The sequence below is a fragment of the Apis mellifera genome, linkage group LG15 (genome assembly GCF_003254395.2).
Source record: "Apis mellifera strain DH4 linkage group LG15, Amel_HAv3.1, whole genome shotgun sequence".
Taxonomy (NCBI): domain Eukaryota; kingdom Metazoa; phylum Arthropoda; class Insecta; order Hymenoptera; family Apidae; genus Apis; species Apis mellifera.
In genome coordinates, this window is record NC_037652.1 from 8,231,590 (window position 1) to 8,250,756 (window position 19,167).

Here is a 19,167-nt window from a genome sequence, read left to right on the forward strand (position 1 = left end):
ATTAAAAGAGAAAGAGGAAGAATAGTCTTTGAATAATCTTCGTTCGAGCGTATCTTGAAAGAGGAATTCGTTGAAAATTTCGGTTAAAAAGAAATTTTTGAGGGATTAAATCGAAGGAGAATTTGATTTCTTCTTTTAAGAATAAAAGAAAAGAATATATGAAATACAGAGATGTGATAATGATTTGAAAAGATGTATCTGGTTGATCTGGTTGAAACTCGATTGGATACTGGAATGAGATAAATAAGGTAAAGTATGATAATTTTTAACTGTGGCTATGGCAGACGTTTACTTTCTTATCACGCAACTTGCACGGAAAAACTTGCAAGGGCACATAATTCAGGTAAAGTGGTAAACTTGGTTTGCGCTTGTCGTTAGTGTAAAAGCAGCGCACGTGCCTCTTATACGAATCGAGCTTAGAAATAAGAAATAAAACCATCCCTCCGGGGATTATTTTTTTTTACGACCACCATAATTCAATGGGCTTTCTAAATTTTTATTGAAACCAAATATACCTTTTGAAATCATTATTACATCTCTATATTTCATATGTTCTTTTCTTTGAGAGGGGAGGGGGATTATTTTTAAAAGAGAGTGAGAAAGAGAGAAATTATTTACGCAATTTCAAATTTTATATATATGAAACTGGATATTTTTTTTTCTTGGAATTATTTTTAAAAGAAAGGCGTGAAAGAAATCAATTATTTCAATTACGTGAAAAACTCGATGATATGTTGTTTATTACTAATTGTATCCTATTTTTTATGATCATCACAACTCAATGCGTTTTTTGAAATCATTATTACATCTTTTTTGGGGAAGGATTACTTTTAAAAGAAAATGAGAAAGATATGAAAGAAATTATTTGCACTATACAAACCTCTTGAAATCATTTGACTTCTATATTATATGTTCTTTTTTTTGGAATTATTTTTAAAAGAAGGTGAGAAAGGTATGAAAGAAATTATTTACATTACAATTCAAATTTTAATGAAACCTCTTGAAATTATTATTATACTTCTATATTTGACTTCTGTATTATATGTTCTTTTTTTGGAATTATTTTTAAAAGAAGGTATGAAAGAAATTATTTATACTACAATTCAAATTTTAATGAAACCTCTTGAAATTATTATTGTACTTCTATATTTGACTTTTATATTATATGTTCTTTTTTTGGAATTATTTTTAAAAGAAGGTGAGAAAGGAATGAAAGAAATTATTTACATTACAATTCAAATTTTAATGAAACTTCTTGAAATTATTATTATATATATATATTATACTTCTATATTTGACTTCTATATTATATATTCTTTTTTTTGGAATTATTTTTAAAAAAAGATATGAAAGAAATTATTTACAGTACAATTCAAATTTTAATGAAACTATTATTATACTTCTATATTTGACTTCTATATTATATGTTCTTTTTTTGGAATTATTTTTAAAAGAAGGTGAGAAAGGTATGAAAGAAATTATTTACACTAGAATTCAAATTTTATTGAAACCAGATACATCTCTTGAAATCATTATTACATCTATTTTTTTCTTCTTTTGAATTATTTTTAAAAGAAGAAAGACGTGAAAGAAAAAGAAAATCATTTAAAATGGGAAACTAGATGATACATTGTTTATCATTAATTGTACAACGTATCCTATTATAGAAGTTGATTGTTCCCTCGAAGGAAGAAGCAATCAATGTAATTTATTCGAGTCCTTTGGATCTTTTGTTTAATAATAAACCTCGATACTTGTTGTATAAATATATATACTACACGTATATATAGTACACGTTATGAAGCACTTTGAAACGAATGTCATCCGAGCACACAATAGAGACTCGTGAGAGTTTAATTTTAAATGGAAGGTAAATTAAAGGATACGTATTGAAAGCATGGATTGTATGGAATAATATATACTACTACAGTTATTGAGGTAAACATTTTAATCGAAGGTGCACAACTGAATGAAGATAAATACAAACTTTTATTTACAAACCAGTTTTTAAACATTGCGTGTCATCGTACCATAGAGGATATATAAACCATTAAGAACTAAATTTAGTTCTTACAGATTAATTCCATCCATTTTCTGAAAGATGATTTCATGACTTGACTTTGGACATCCATGTTGAACGTGACGCATTAAGTGATTATATTTCTAATGTTAATTAAGATTAACGAATATTCGAAAGTTGGAAAAATTAAATTAAGAGGGAAATAAAAGGAGAAATTCGAAATTTTACAAAACGCTCAATTTTTATATTTTCACACGTCACGTAATTCTTTTTCCTTTTTTCCTTTTTACACAAACGAGTATTCGATGGAAAGTTGGAAAATTAAATTAAGAGGGGAAATAAAAGGAGGAAGAAATTAAAGTGTACAAAATAATTAGGTAAAAAATATAAGAATTTTTAATATCAGTCTTTTGAAATTTCACAAATTTTGTATATACAATTTTATATAAATTTTCATATGTACAATTTTTATATTTTACATTATTCTTTTTACAATATAAACGATGAAAAGTTAAAAGATTAAATTAAGAAGAGAATAAAAGAAATTAAAATGTACAAAATAATTAGCTAAAATATAATTTTTAAAGTCAGTCTTTTAAAATTTGTACGTACAATTTTTCACACGTTTTTCTTTCTTTCTTACAATACAAACATACAATGAAAAGTTAAAAGAATAAATATAAAGTAATTAGTTAAAAAAAGTTACAATTTTTAAAATCAGTCTTCTAAAATTCTTGTATGTACAATTTTACAAACAATTCCATATGTACAATCTTTGTATTCTTACAATACAAACAAACATACAATGAAAAGTTAAAAAAAGATTAAATATAAATTAAAAAATGTTTAAAGTCAGTCTTTTAAAATTTGTATGTACAATTTTTGAAATTTTCTCTATAAATTTTCTATGTACACAATACAAATACTATAATCTATTCAAAAGTATTTGTGCTTGTAAATGACTTGCAAATACTCGGTTCTCTCGTATTCCATCGATTCTTTGATCCTGGTACCGGCAACGTACATCTGGATGAGTTTTTTCCGAATTTTCGCCATTCTCGCGGCTCGCTTCAAACTGAGAATCCCTACGTGATAGCAACCCTCGACGTCGATGATTGCTATCTGGGAACAGTTATTCAGGACCCCGCATATATCCTCGTCGGTGATTCCGACGTTCTTCCTGCAATGGAGCTCCGTCAACGATTCCAACGATTGCAGGAAGAGGACGGAGACCGAGGGATGCATGCAGTTTATTTCCAATATCTCGAGCTGGTCCAAATTTCCGAGCGGTTCCAAGCATTCGTCCCTTATGCTCTTGCAACCGCTCAGATTCAAGTAGCTGAGATTCTTCATGTATCGGCCGACGTCCGTGACGAAATCGTAATTCACCCACACGCAATAGGCGACGCTCAATCGGCTCAACTCCCGATACAATTTCGGTATTGACTTCTCTCTCAGCCTTTGGACCAGCACCTGCCCAATCTCTTTCTTCGGTTCTATAAACGAGCAATGGTGAAATTTCACTAAAGACAGGGTCCTGAATAAACTGATATCGGTGTCGATGAGGGTGTACAAAATACTGGTATCTCGGAGTTTGGGACAGTATATTATCTCGAGATGTTGTAACCTCTTCATGTTCGACAACGTGATTGAAGCGAGCCGCGACTCTAAGTGAGAACAATTTCTCAGTATCAACGTTTCCAAGTAAGGGTGTAAGTGAGTGAGACATTTTCCGTAAATATCCGTCCCATCGGCGCGAAAGTATTCCAGATTGACCGACTGGTCGAATATCTTTCCAAGCTCTGCGTCGATGGGACCGTCGCTCATACCCAAACTCAGATGTTTCAATTGATCGCCCATCGATCGGAACGTTCTCAGGGAGGAAGGACGTATCCTTATCCCCGTGAAATCGATCATGGTCAATTGGGAACAATTCCAACCGATGGCAGACACGATTCGAGAGGTTAAATTTTTCGACCATTGCTCGTTTATCACCACGCTCGCAAGGTTATCGCCCTGCCGTCTCACCAACCAATCGAGAAAGCTCGTCGTCACGTACTCGGCCTCGGGCCAACGCCAATCCTCGAACTCGAGATGGCGCACCACGCGATGCGACAGTTGGCTACCCTGCCTCCAAGAGCTCGAGACCATCTCGAGGCGCGCCCTGTCGGCGTACGGCAGATACCGGGCGATGTTGGCCACGCAGTCGGGCGCCAACTCGACCGAATAATTCCCGCCCTTTTCCTCGGCCCGGCTTCTCCTCGGACGCGCTGCGAATATTCTCAACCGTCTTAGATCGCAGAAAAATCCTTCCTCCTGCGACAATTTCAACACGTTGGCGGCGTCCTCCCTCGTCTTGAACGTGACGAACGCTTGATTGTTGTCCGCGTATTTCCTCAGTATAACGAGGTTCGTCGCGTTGTACGGCCTCAGCATGTCCAACAATCTCCTTTTGCTCGTGTACGGCGACACGTTGGACATGAATAGGCGGCGGCCGTTCGTTGTAGATTCGATCGATGCCATGTTCAATCGAGTGTATATATATACGTATGTATATATGTAGAATATCTACGAGCGAATCGAAATTTTTTGTAAATTTTCTCCCCTTCAGAAGGAATCAGAATAGATTTTCTTTTTTTTTTAAATAATAGAAAAGATGTACTTACAATTAGAAAAGCGTCGATGAAGTTCTGGGATTCGCAGGTGAGTCGGAAGTTGGCCGTGTTGAAGGGTAGGGTAGTAGTGATGTATCACCGTCGATGCTAGTCAACGAATGATCCACGAACGCTCCTTTCCGTCTATATATACCCCTAGCGTACGCAGCGGGGTCCTTTTCCAGCCCATAGTCCGTCTCTCTCTTACCAAAGCGTTAACAAAAGCGGACATTCGTAAGGGAAAGTTGGTCACGTAGGCCGAAAAACCTAGGATGATTAATGCCTACCACCACCCCTACGTCCAGTTTCCCTTTCCTCCTAATTTCCGCCAACTTTCCAACGTTTAGAAAAGCCAACGTTTAGAAAAGCTCGGGGATAAAAAATATCTACAAATCACTCGTGTATTTTTATTATCGAAGAAACGCAAGATAAGATCGATAAATGAATAAAGGATTAAAATAAATGAAAATATTCCTTCCTTCCTTTTTTTATTATTCTTATAAAAATATTATTCTTAATTTTTCTCGCTCCACTCCTCGGATATTTTCCGATCAAAACGTTCGAATCGCTACTACGAGATTAAGATCCACGGTGCAGCGTTATATTTTCATCGAACGTATCGAACCGGCAACACCGGCGACATCGGCATTGGAATTTTAATCGGTTTTCCAATTGTCGGGAAATAGCACCATAGGCATTTTGATTAAAATTCGAATTGCGGTGTACGTTCACGTTTGAATTTCGATTCGCGAGCATCTTCGTATTCAAATGTTTATTTATCCCTGCGATCATCAAATTTTCCATTTCCATTCGATTTTTAATTCGTTAAAAAAAATAATAGTAATGATAAATGTAAACTGGATTTGTTCATACATTGTACATTGAATGTCGTAACACGTAAACATATCTACGTAAGAAATCCTCCGTTTGTGTGGGATATAGTTGAGAAAAGTTTACGGAAAAAAATGTAAACAAAAGGAGGACGAAATTGTAACTTTTCTTAAATTAGCCATTAATGGACGCCTGTGAAACGACGCGAAACAGCGAATGTTCGAGGCGTTGCAGCGTTGTTGTTCTCGGTGTTTCATCTCGAAAAATAAGTTTCGAAGGGATCGCGAGACGGAATGTAATTTATTCAAGAATCTGGAAAATTATAAAGAAAATAGAGGATGAGAGAGAGAATAACAATCGACGCGAGTCGATTTAGCGAGAAAATTACAATTTTAATGAAAAGTTTGAAATAATATCAGGAAAAAAAAAAAATAAGCTAAACACGCTTGCCGTATCGATCGATAATATTATATAATGATAATAGTAATATTAATCTCTGGTGTAAACAGCCAGAGAAACGTGGAATTAATGGACGAATAATAATTGGATAAACACTGTTGCTCGTAGAACGGATTAAATTGGGAGGAACGATAATTGTATCGATTCGTTCGGCTAATAATCGCAAAATCGTGTGCAAAATTATTTTTTTGTTCTTTTATTCTGGAAAAAAGAAAAAGAAAAGAAATCGTGATATAGATAAAAATGGATAAAATAGAAAATATCAAGGTGACTTTTACACATCTTGTTTACATTGTGTACATATAGCTCGAATTTAACGTACGTATCTTATGTTGCAACGTCATTATTATATCGATTTTCAAATATCATCGACAGGTTTGTCGATAATGTAACAAGTGATATTTTGATAGATACTTGATCAATCTTGTCACTAAATCGTATTGATAATACGTGTATTGGAATAATTTAATTTAATATTAGAAAGCCCTATTTTCGCAAGGAAATAGAAAGTAAAATAAATGATACGTCTATTCTTGTCTTATCTATAAGATGGAATTAAAAAGAAAGAAAGAAAGAAACTTATTTTTAATCCCATTTCTCCATGGTATTAACGTAATAATCGATTTCAAATGAAGTCTGATTACTTTGTTCTTCCATTTCACGAAGCCAATTATTACTACTCGTTAAAAGATCGTTAAAATATTTAAATTTTCCATAATCAAGATCTGATCTTGGAGAAAAGGAGATTTTCATTAGTCCTGTTATTAATTTATTCGAAAAAAAATTCTCCAGTTTTGTCATAAAAATTTCGAAGAAAAAATTTTTCGTTAAAGAGCATCGAAAAATCCTTCTATTTTTTTCTTGTGTATACTCGAAGGAAATTCTTGCCGCCATGAATAAAGTATATTTTCTGTTGTTCCATCTTCTCTGCTTTCTTTCCTTCTCGTGCAAATTTTTTAAACAAAGCTTTTACCTCGCAACGCACATAATTCCCCCCGATCTAAGAAATTGTAAGGATAAAAACGCAAGAAATCTCATTTTCTTCCACCTTATTTTCTCCACTCCATTTTTAAACTTTAGAGAGTTTTCGAGATTCGATTCGATCGTTCAAATTCGTTCATTCGTTTTCGTATTATTCTTCACGAAGAAAGAAAAAGGAAAAGAAAGGTCAAATATTCTTTTGATCAAATGCAAATTTCAAAAACTTTTAAAGAACAAAGTGTCATAAATTTGTATCGAGTTAAGATAAGGTCACGATGGTATACTCGATATACGTAGGGCCTACGCGATAACCTAACCTAACCTCAACTCGACTTGAAAACCGTATGAAGAGATTAGATAATTACGTTGAACTTCGGTCTATTAAGAAAGCACAGGATGTGTAAAGCTATGCCACACATCCTGTGACTAAGGTTTCTTTTAACCCTCTGTAAAATTTTAATATTGTATTTTGTACGAACTATCCGCTTTTTGTTTTAAAAGAGATACAAAAAAGAGAAAAGTCATACTAGATTTATCAATCTTTTGTTGCGAAGCGAAGACAAAGATGACGCATTGAGAAAACAAAGCCACATAAAAGCCTCTTTCTTTATACTACTTTATGTTATCTTCAAGCAGTTAACAAAATATAAATGTACATTTAAAATACTGAAATTATCAAAATAAATACAAAAAGTAGTATTTTTAAGCACGAAAATATAAATTGGAAAAATTACATACGATCTTTTTTAATCGTTACAAATTTTCTTTTAAATTTATACGTTTATTGTTCTTTTACCGTTCCGAAATATAAGCGCAATAAAATTGTGAAAGTTTTTCGAACTAACGGTTTTCGTGTTTGAATTGTTGGAAATTTTCAAAAGGATCGGTCCGTGTCGTCCAGCCCTTAAATTCCTCCAGCAGACATCTGTCTCCCTTCCAGAGATACGATGCGTCAAGGACACGAGTAACGGAAAGGACCAGATGCAACGCCTCCAACATTTTCTACTACGTGAATCACTCGACGGAAGAATTGGAAAAGTATCGTAATTTGCATGAATCCTTACGTATTTGTAAACGTATTAATAAAACGTTGCTTAAAATTTCTTATTCGTCCTCCTACGCGAAATAAAATTTGAGGAATTAGAAAACAAAAGTATTGACCCCCGAGAAAAATTTGTCTTGCAAGAAGAATGCGTACCTCGAGCCTAATGGCATTTAAGCCGTAACCCCCACTACCAATTTTTGGTAGGTAGCTCGTCACTGCTCTCTGTGTGTCTATATACATATATATATATGTATGTATGTATGTATACACAGAAACCCTAACCTAGGAATCGTCATAGCGTTAAACTGACAAATCAGTAAAATGTGCGGAAGAACTAAGTTTGGAAAGAAGACGCGAGACTTGGAGGATATTAAATTTTGTTGGGCGATCACGTTTTGCTCGAAGGCGACGTATTATGCGACGGAAAATGACGAGGACATTTGCGAGAATTGTGCCGAGGATGTTCCAAGATTGTTGGAAAAATTTCACTTTCACGCGCCCGTGCAAGCCGTGTCGAAAGCTCGTTGTATAAGTTGCAATCAACGTATTCACCTCACCACGAAAGTGATCGATTGCGTGCAATGCGCAACGATCGCGCTTTCCGAAATGCGCAAGGAGCAAGAGGAGTTTAACAACAGACACCAATAGGGAGCGCTTTATCGGACAACGCGGGTATTTTATTCTCGAGAAGGAAAGCTATACTTCGTAACGGATGACGATCAAGACGGTGTGCATACAACAATGTACTGTTTCGACGCTAGGAAACAGTTCCATTTTCTACGATACAAACAGTGTGAAGAGTAAACTTTGCGGAAACTGTCATCATCGACGAACAAACATAACTTATGTGCATTATTAATAAATTATATATAGTGTAACATATAGTGTAACATATAGAAAAAGAGTGCAAGTAGTACTTTAAAAATTGATATAATCGATCGAAATTTTTGAATATTTTTATATATAAAACGAAGATGTTGATAGTTATTCGATAAGATTTAATCGCAATTAAATTGTAATTCTTATCAATTTTGAGAAATATCGCGTATTGTTTTTTCGTTTCGCGACGATACGTATTTTCGAAAAATTTATATTGTGATAATTATGCATTTCTTTTTCCTTTTTCCTTTTTTTTTAGTAATCTAATATTGTGATAATTTTAACTTATTTAATTCAACGTAATATTCATGTACACCCACATTCATGTTTTAAAATGTATCGGAAAATTTAACTTAATTCTTTTTTTGTATTATCGTAATATCCATGCATATACATATTTTAAACTGGAAAATTTAACTTAAAAATAAACATTGTACATTGTCTTGTGAACTAAAAATATATTTTTTAATATCTCATAAAAATATCGTTTTATAAATACATTATTATCCATTGTTAGATTAATTCCAGTGTTCTTATAATTCGAAATATTGTATTGTTTGACAGAATTTCTTAACAAACGTGGCAACAATTTAAACCATTTAATTTCTAATTGCCGCTGATTCAAAGATATCATCGATCGGAATGGTACACTGTCAGTGATCGGATATAGAATCCTATCCGATTTCTCAATTCTCGCTTCCTTATCATCGATCAGCCCATCTTCTCAATTTCCATCCGTTGTTAGGATTCGGATCCGTGTAATTAACACACGGCTCTATTGGCCAATCTCCGTGGCGGGAAACACGTTATCTTGAATACAGAGGAAAATTGAATTCCGTGATCGTGGTTTGTTCTGAATAAATGAATCTCGCGCGATCCATCGATCTATCCCCTTTAATTAGATTTCTCCAACGAAATTTTTTTCCCCTTTTCGTTCTTTTTTGAATCTTCATCCAAATTCAATTATTCGATTTCTTCGACTCGAATATCATATCGCTCGAAATATTTTTTTCTTTCTTTCTCCACAATCGTTTACGATCGTTTTATTTTTTAGAATGTAAATTAAAAATTTACAGAGAGTTTGTCATTTATCTTCACGAATGGATGAAAGATCGAGGAGGAAAAGAAGGCAAGATGAAAAATTGACGATCGAAGAAATCGGCTCGTTATCTGTCGATATAATTTTCGTTTCTGTTTTTAGATCGAATTATAAATATTGTTTTCGAAACTTGTCCAGCAACATTTTGTCAAATATTGTTTTTTTTCTATTCATTTCTTTTTTTCGTATTCCATGTTTCTTTTCAAGAACGTGGTTATCGATCCACGAATATTTATTAACCATTTTCCTTTACGTTTCTACAATTTACGTTTACAATTTACGACCGAGTCAGATAGAAATGACGAGACAGTTGAACATTGTACATAAATATCGATAAACGTTCGTCTTTTGTGTCGAATGCTTTTGTAATAAATTAATCGTGAATAAACGATGACCAAATTCTATTTTTCGTTTGTTTATTTGTTTATTTATTTATTTTCTTCGAATATCTTTCAATCTTACTAATAGATCAGGAATTCAAAGGTAAATTTTATTTTCAAAGAAGATCTCATCAATTACTCGATGAATTATCCTCGAAATTTATAAAATTTTAATATATATCGATTATTTTAAATATACGATAATATATTGTTACATATTTTAATTATTTTTTTCTACAAAGGATTCTATTTTTCATTTGTTTATTTATTTATTTATTTATTTTCTTCGAATATTTTTGAATCTTATGACAGATCACGAACTCAAAGCTAAATTTTATTTTCAAAGAGGATCTCATTAATTACTCGAAATTTACAAAATCTTAATATATATTATTTTAAATATATTGTTACATATTTTAATTATTTTTTTTCTACAAAGAATTCTATTTTTCATTTGTTTATTTATTTTCTTCGAATATCTTTCAATCTTATGACAGATCACGAACTCAAAGCTAAATTTTATTTTCAAAGAGGATCTCATTAATTACTCGAAATTTACAAAATCTTAATATATATTATTTTAAATATATTGTTACATATTTTAATTATTTTTTTTACAAAGGATTCTATTTTTCATTTGTTTATTTATTTATTTATTTTCTTCAAATATCTTTCAATCTTATTAATAGATCACGAACTCAAAGCTAAATTTTATTTTCAAAGAGGATCTCATTACTCGAAATTTACAAAATCTTAATATATATTATTTTAAATATATTGTTACATATTTTAATTATTTTTTTCTACAAAGGATTCTATTTTTCATTTGTTTATTTATTTATTTATTTTCTTCGAATATCTTTGAATCTTATGATAGATCAAAGTTAAATTTTAAAAAGGATCTCATTAATTACTCAAAATTTAGAAAATCTTAATATATATTATTTTAAATATATTGTTACATATTTTAATTATTTTTTTTACAAAGGATTCTATTTTTCATTTATTTATTTATTTATTTATTTTCTTCGAATATCTCATCAATTATTCGATGAATTATCTTCGAAATTTACAAAATTTTAATATATATCGATTATTTTAAATATACGATAATATATTTTACATATTTATTACATATTTTAATTATTTTTTTCTACAAAGAATTCTTATATATTATAATAATATATAATCTACATATACAATACACGATTTTTTCATTTGTTTATTTATTTATTTATTTTCTTCGAATATCTTTCAATCTTACTAATAGATCACGAAAAACTAAATTTTATTTTCAAAAAGAATCTCATCAATTACTCGATGAATTATCCTCGAAATTTACAAAATCTTAATACATATTATTTTAAATATACGATAATATATTGTTACATATTTTAATTATTTTTTTTCTACAAAGGAATAATATTTATCGTTTATTTAATGTCCAATTAAAAAGTATAATGCACTGCGTGCATGTTTCTTTCGCTTCGATTGAAATGTCCGTTTCGATTTTCAACAGAAATTCTTCAACTTCTTCCTCGATAACGCACATTATCATTTATCGGTAATGTCAGAGGCAAGCGGAGTGCGATGCGCCATTCATGCTTCCCTTCTTGAATCGTTGAAGCATAATTCTTCGATATATATATAGCATTGAAAAATCATCGATATTAATTTTTCTTTCGTGGTAAATTTTTCTCTAATAAAACATTCTCTCCAGATATTACAATAATATTACAATCTATACATACAACACACGATGATTCATTTTCTAATTTTTTTATTCGAATTCGATGCGTTGTTGCCGCTCTTGTAATTTGATCATAGATAAGAAACATGACTCTGATTACGCGTTCACGCAACAAACAAACAAAGAAACAAATAAGCAAGAAAAATAAAATAGAGGATAAATCGTGTGTACGTATATTTGTCATATTTTTCTTCCATATTACCGTTTTCCGCGGGATGGATGGAAAATAAAAGTTGGAAGAGAAACGTTTTTCTCCCTGTATCACAACGTGGCTGCTCCTCTTTAAAATACCTTTATTTTATCTTCATAAATTTGAATCAAAATTCCAATTCCGCCAACCGAGGAATAATCGTAATAAGCATTGGTCGTTTCATCTCGGGTATGAAATACGTTTATTTATTCGAGAAACAGGAGGAGGGAAGGAAGGGAGGGGTGGAAAAAGTTGACTGATACATATTAAAATACCTTTCGCGACATATTTTTACGCTTGCCACGAATGGAGAAGAATGCTTTACTTCTGCTTAGTTATATCTGATACCGACTCGTATTTTTGCAGGGGCATTGACTAATATGTCCGCGGAAAGGGGATAAATTACTATCCTAAATCATCCACGTGGACGAGCATCGTCAAGTTTGTAGATCTTTTTTGTAGACGGTAAAGTGAATAAGGTAGAGTCTTCGCTCGAAGTATATATATTCGAAGATAAAAAGGAAAATGTTATTGAAATTAGTAAGAATATTGTTTTATTAAAATATAAATTTCGAGGAATTTCTTATTATCGTTCGAATAATTTTTTATATATTTTCGTTCAAAAAATTTGAAATTCATGTAAAATTTAAGACAGGAAGAATTTAATAACAAATTGACTAGAATTAATAAACATTTAGTTAAAGATAAAAAAAAAATTAATAATAATATTGTTTTAAATTTCGAAGAATTTTTTATTATCATTCAAATAATTTCATACGTTTCCTTAAAAAAATTTGAAATTGTATGTAAAAGACAGGAACAATTTAATAACAAATTGACTGAAATTAATAAAGATTTATTCGAAGATAAAAGAAAATGTATTAAAATTAATAAAAATATTGTTTTATTAAAATATAAATTTCGAAGAATTTATTATCATTCGAATAATTTTATACGTTTCCTTAAAAAAATTTGAAATTCATGTAAAAGACAGGAACAATTTAATAACAAATTGACTGAAATTAATAAAGATTTATTCGAAGATAAAAGAAAATGTATTAAAATTAATAAAAATATTGTTTTATTAAAATATAAATTTCGAGGAATTTCTTATTATCGTTCGAATAATTTTTTATATATTTTCGTTTAAAAAATTTGAAGTTTGAAATTCATAGGAAAAGATAGGAAGAATTTAATAACAAATTGACCAGAATTAATAAAAATTTAGTCAAAGATAAAAAAAATTAAAATTAATAAGAATATTGTTTCATTAAAACACAAATTTCGAAGAATTTTTTTATTATCATTCGAATAATTTTATATGTTTCCTTAAAAAAATTTGAAATTCATGTAAAAGATAAGAACAAATTAATAACAAATTGACCGGAATTAATAAACATTTAGTTAAAGATAAAAAAAAATTAAAATTAATAAGAATATTATAAGAATATAAAATTGTTTCATTAAAATATAAATTTCGAGGAATTTCTTATTATCGTTCGAATAATTTTTTATATATTTTCGTTCAAAAAATTTGAAGTTTGAAATTCATGTAAAAGATAAGAACAAATTAATAACAAATTGACCGGAATTAAAATTAATAAGAATATTGTTTCATTAAATTTCTTATCTTTTAATATCTTATCTATCATTCGAATAATTTCATACATTTCATTAAAAAAATTTGATGTAAAAATTGTTCAAGTAAAAAGCAGGAACAAATTAATAACAAATTAACCAGACTTAATAAAAATTTAATCGAAGATAAAAGAAAATGTATTAAAATTAATAAAAATATTGTTTCATTAAATTTCGAAGAATTTTTTATTATCATTCGAATAATTTTATACGTTTCATTAAAAAAATTTGAAATTTATATAAAGGACAGGAACAATTTAATAATAAACTAACCGAATATTTATAAAGATTTAATAAAAATTTAATCAAAGATAAAAAAAATTAAAATTAATAATAATATTGTTTTATTAAATTTCGAAGAATTTCTTATTATCATTCGAATAATTTCATACGTTTCGTTCAAAAAAATTAAAATTCACGTAAAAGACAGGAACAATTTAATAACAAATTGATTGAAATTAATAAAGATTTAGTGGAAGATAAAAGAAAATGTATTAAAATTAATAAGAATATTGTTTCATTAAATTTCGAAGAATTTTTTATTATCATTCGAATAATTTCATACGTTTCGTTCAAAAAATTTGATGTAAAAATTGTTCATGTAAAAAACAGGAACAAATTAACCAAACTTAATAAAAATTTAATCGAAGATAGAAGAAAATGTATTAAAATTAATAAAAATATTATTTCATTAAATTTCGAAAAATTTCTTATTATCATTCGAATAATTTCATACGTTTTATTAAAAAAATTTGAAATTCGTGTAAAGGACAGGAACAATTTAATAATAAACTAACCGAATATTTATAAAGATTTAATAAAAATTTAATCAAAGATAAAAAAAAATTAAAATTAATAATAATATTGTTTTATTAAATTTCGAAGAATTTTTTATTATCACTCGAATAATTTCATACGTTTCATTAAAAAAATTTAAAATTCATGTAAAAGACAGGAACAGTTTAATAACAAATTGATTGAAATTAATAAAGATTTAGTGGAAGATAAAAGAAAATGTATTAAAATTAATAAGAATATTGTTTCATTAAATTTCGAAGAATTTTTTATTATCATTCGAATAATTTCATACGTTTCGTTCAAAAAATTTGATGTAAAAATTGTTCATGTAAAAAACAGGAACAAATTAACCAAACTTAATAAAAATTTAATCGAAGATAGAAGAAAATGTATTAAAATTAATAAAAATATTATTTCATTAAATTTCGAAAAATTTCTTATTATCATTCGAATAATTTCATACGTTTTATTAAAAAAATTTGAAATTCGTGTAAAGGACAGGAACAATTTAATAATAAACTAACCGAATATTTATAAAGATTTAATAAAAATTTAGTCAAAGATAAAAAAAAAATTAAAATTAATAAGAATATTGTTTCATTAAATCTCAAAGAATTTATTATCATTCGAATAATTTCATACGTTTTATTAAAAAAATTTGAAATTCACATAAAAGACGGGAACAATTTAATAACAAATAAAGAATTGCAATTTTCAGTTGATTTATTCCGTACATTAAATATAAACAGATATCGCTTTGTCAACTTTTCACAAAAAAATAAAAAACAACAACCTTCCCTTTGTAACGTCGTTAAAATTGTCCAGTTTGTATTGAAACTGTGCGTCGGAGTTGCCTGAAAAGAAAACTCGAATCCCGTGGTCTCTTTGAGTCGTAACTTTCGCTCCGACTTGTCTCGGCTTCCGGGGGCATTATTTATTTTCCTCGAAACCTGGTGGACTCGAGCTGAAAACCGAGGAGGCAACGCGGCCGCCCACCATCTTGCACGGACAACGCGTAATAATAAATTTCTCCACGCGGCGGATTCAATCTCCTCCAGCTTTCATCTCCTCCACCCCGACCCTTTCTTCCCCGAAGATTCCGAACAATACCTATTTAAGCGAGGCTTAATCGGGTATTAAATCGAATTTAATCGGCTTTGAACCGGCGGCTAAGTATCTCGGTTTCAAGGCTTCAACTTCATAATCCCCGATAATAGAAGTTCAATTAAGTTTATACAGGCTGAAATTTGCGGATGGTAATTCGGCAAATAAATCAGATTCATGCCCATCGTTCGAGATGATGGATATGAAACGACAGAAGAGGCTTCTGAAAAATTAAAATTTAATTTTTCCATATCTTCTTTTTTTTTTCTGGAAATTCATCATTAACGAATTTGTGCAAATCTTTCCAATAATAGAAACGTTTATTTCCCTCTCGATTTTTCGTGAAAATCGTACGATAATTAAAATTCTTTTTTCAAAGAATTTACTTGCCGCTCTTCCTATAAACTTCGATCGTTTGAAAAATAAGATAAATCTTTCGTAAACACTTTCACATTAAATAACATTTTTAATATCCTCCTGAAGGGATATTCGCGTGAGATTTCTCTTCATATCGAACGAAAGCTTCGTGTTCGCGATCTTCCTGCATAAATTCTGAATAACGAATGACTGCACGTGAACGGAATGAATAGAATCAAGTAAAATCTGGGGCTAGTCGAAATTTCGTGAAGAAAAAGGCGAGAAAGGTGGAAATTGAGGGAAAAACTCGGAGAGGAAGGAAGATGGTAGAAATGGAGCCGAGTCTCTATTCTCGACGGATCCGATTGGCTCAATTTGTTTCATAAATTCGAGTTTGAAACGCAATTCTCCATCTTCCATCTTCCATTTCATTTGATATCATTAATTAGATAACGAGAGGGGAAAAAAATTATCTCGTTATAATTTATCATTAAATATTTACCTGTCGATGGAAATCGCCATTAAAGTGAAGACGCTGGCGCATATGGTGAGGACAGCGACGAACTGGCAGATCTTGCAGTAAAGGGTGCCAAAAGGCCAATGGCTGTTCAACATGTAGACGTAATTGAACGTGACGTTCAACGTGGACACCATGGCGTCCGCGATGCTCAAGTTTACCAAGAAGTAATTAGTGACTGTACGCATCCGTTTGTGGGCCATCACTATCCAAATCACTATCAGATTACCACCGGTTGCAACTATGATCATACCGGCGAACAATAACGTCCATATCATTTGCCTCCACCACGGAAGTATGAATTGATTTCTTAATTGCAAATCCGTGATATTCGTGTTATTGTGGTAAGTGTAATTCTCCATCAATAAAGAGACGTTCCACGGGTCGGAGACGGTGGAGTTTAGAAAAACTTCTACGGTCTGCATCTTTTATGGTTTTGATTTCATATATGTATACATAGAACGTATCACTTTCCACACTTTTCACATATTCGCAATCTTTACTTTATTAATTAATTTTGTATTATTATTATTACGTGTAATTTATTTTCTTTTATTATTAGGAACCCTACTAGTACACCAGTAAAAATTATTTTCAACGTCGTTTCAAATTTCGTTTAAATACGCGATTTATTTTTTATTATTATTATTATTATAATAATTGTTTTTACACATTGAAAATTTTTACGTATAACGGCACTTCTATGATAATAATCCATTTCAATCGTTCAAAACAATTTTTTTATTTTTCGAAATCGAGACTTCATTAATAAAATTAATTTCACATCTCATCAATCTCTGATCTCTGATCCATTCTCTGTATGTTAATTCCGGATATCTATGTTTCGTTATTTTCGTAATAGGGATATCGATAATAATAATGATGATGTTTCTACAATTATGTGGGGAGGAGGGGAGGGAGAAACTCTGATCGACTCGCGCACAATTCTCTTCACTTCCACTTCTGTTTCACGCACCAACGCCTCTAACAGGCTTCCATTCGACTACTAAGTGATTACCCGTTGTCCATCTGGATTCAATTCTTCATTCAATTCGCATTGTTGTTCTTCCTTTCGCGGGTTACGCACTATAAACCTTTCTCACCGACATCGACACGTTTTAAACATTTTTCGATCAGGGGCCATCCGATTTTTTTCCCCCAATTACATTCCTCCGCCCTCGCTCGTTTTCGACGAGGGCACGTTACAACATTTTACGTGGCAACGAACGTATTGCATTATTCCTTGTTTCTCGAATCGACGCCATTTCACCGTAATAACGTAACCGAGATTCTTTCCTTCTTTCGTTTTATGCGCGAAATCTGGCGATCCATCCATGTTTTCCTATCACGTTTCCTTGTAATGAAAGTGGCATCATCCCCGTTCTTTTTACGATTCCAGACCTCTAGGTAATTACCTTTGTTGTTGCGAAAAAATTCTCTCCAGGATTCTTATAAGTTACCAGACCAACATTTTCTACCATTTGACCAGGTATCTTGATCGAATTAAATATCGCTCTTTTATTCGAAAATATTTTAATTTATATATTTATAGAAATATAAACTTGGATATAAACGAGATTTCCTTAGTTTCTCCTTTTCATTTTTTTACTCTCTCTTTTTAATCATCATCGATGTTTCTTTTCTTTCCTCGTGTATATATATATATATATAAAAAAAAGAAAAAAAAAGAGAGGAGAGAAACTCCTCTCTCAAGATAAATCTTGAACAATCCGTGCAATCAGTTTCTTAATAAATTTCTCAATGTTCCATCCTCTAATATATCCACTTTACGAATTCTTACATCTTATCCTTACCGACAAACGGTACACCTTCTTAAGAATAATTCATAGGTAGCGTTTCATTTCCCAAAAGAAGGATCTTGGACTCGAAATCGAAAAGTTCTTGGACAGCATTCCGCGAAAAGATCCACCTTTATCCGAGCCACAAACGAAACCGAGGATTGTCCTTTGTCAAACATCTCCTCTGTGTCGATAAGGCTCGGCTCCGCGAGTGCACGCGTACACGATGAATCGGAAAGAGAGAGAAAGCATATTAACGAGAGAATGCAATGGGAGATCCGCGGGTCCACGGGATATATAGTTAGATAGATATGGCTTCAAGTGCCACTTCCGTGAACTGTTGCCGGGTACGTTCAGAAGGACTAGGAGAAAATTATTTTCAGATGTCCGCCATCTGGAACGAGGACAAGAATGCTTCTGTTCACAGTCACGCCAGTTTCACCGATGCTTTCGACGATCTTCATTGGAATTGACGTTTTCCCCGCGACCGTGCTATCTATTCCTCTTCGTTTGGCCGAATTCTACCAGTTTCAAAACATTTCGTCACGTCTGCAATTTCATTGAAAGCTCGTCTCGTCGATCCTTGTAAACGGCCAGATCTGCAACAATAATTGTAACAAAGAGGATTATTCTTCTTTTTTGTAATAAATATTGTTAACTTTGTGT

The 19,167-nt window shown here is 31.1% G+C and overlaps 3 protein-coding genes across 4 annotated transcripts in view; 1 reads left to right on the forward strand and 2 right to left on the reverse strand.

Moving 5' to 3' along the window:
• LOC411611 (tachykinin-like peptides receptor 99D) overlaps positions 1 to 19,167 on the reverse strand; it is an 82,474-nt gene that overhangs the window by 18,068 nt on the left and 45,239 nt on the right. Inside the window, exon 2 of one of the 2 annotated variants that reach the window (XM_026445269.1) lies at positions 16,688 to 19,100. In XM_026445269.1, the coding sequence (XP_026301054.1) occupies positions 16,688 to 17,127 (440 nt within the window). In that variant the 5' untranslated portion in view covers positions 17,128 to 19,100. Of the gene's footprint in view, positions 1 to 16,687; positions 19,101 to 19,167 lie in introns of those variants that run through there. The other variant, NM_001327955.1, reaches the window with a different exon arrangement.
• On the reverse strand, positions 2,737 to 5,040 carry LOC100578044 (F-box/LRR-repeat protein 7). The gene is made up of 2 exons (XM_003250253.4): positions 4,687 to 5,040; positions 2,737 to 4,588 (listed from the first exon to the last, which is right to left on the reverse strand). The coding sequence occupies exon 2, from the start codon at positions 4,541 to 4,543 to the stop codon at positions 2,957 to 2,959; it is 1,587 nt and encodes a 528-aa protein (XP_003250301.2). The 5' UTR covers positions 4,544 to 4,588; positions 4,687 to 5,040; the 3' UTR covers positions 2,737 to 2,956.
• The window catches only part of LOC102656554 (NADH-ubiquinone oxidoreductase chain 5-like), a 32,441-nt gene continuing 32,086 nt past the window's right edge, over positions 18,813 to 19,167 (forward strand). Inside the window, 1 exon segment of the mRNA XM_026445631.1 lies at positions 18,813 to 18,932. Within this exon segment, the coding sequence (XP_026301416.1) occupies positions 18,813 to 18,932 (120 nt within the window).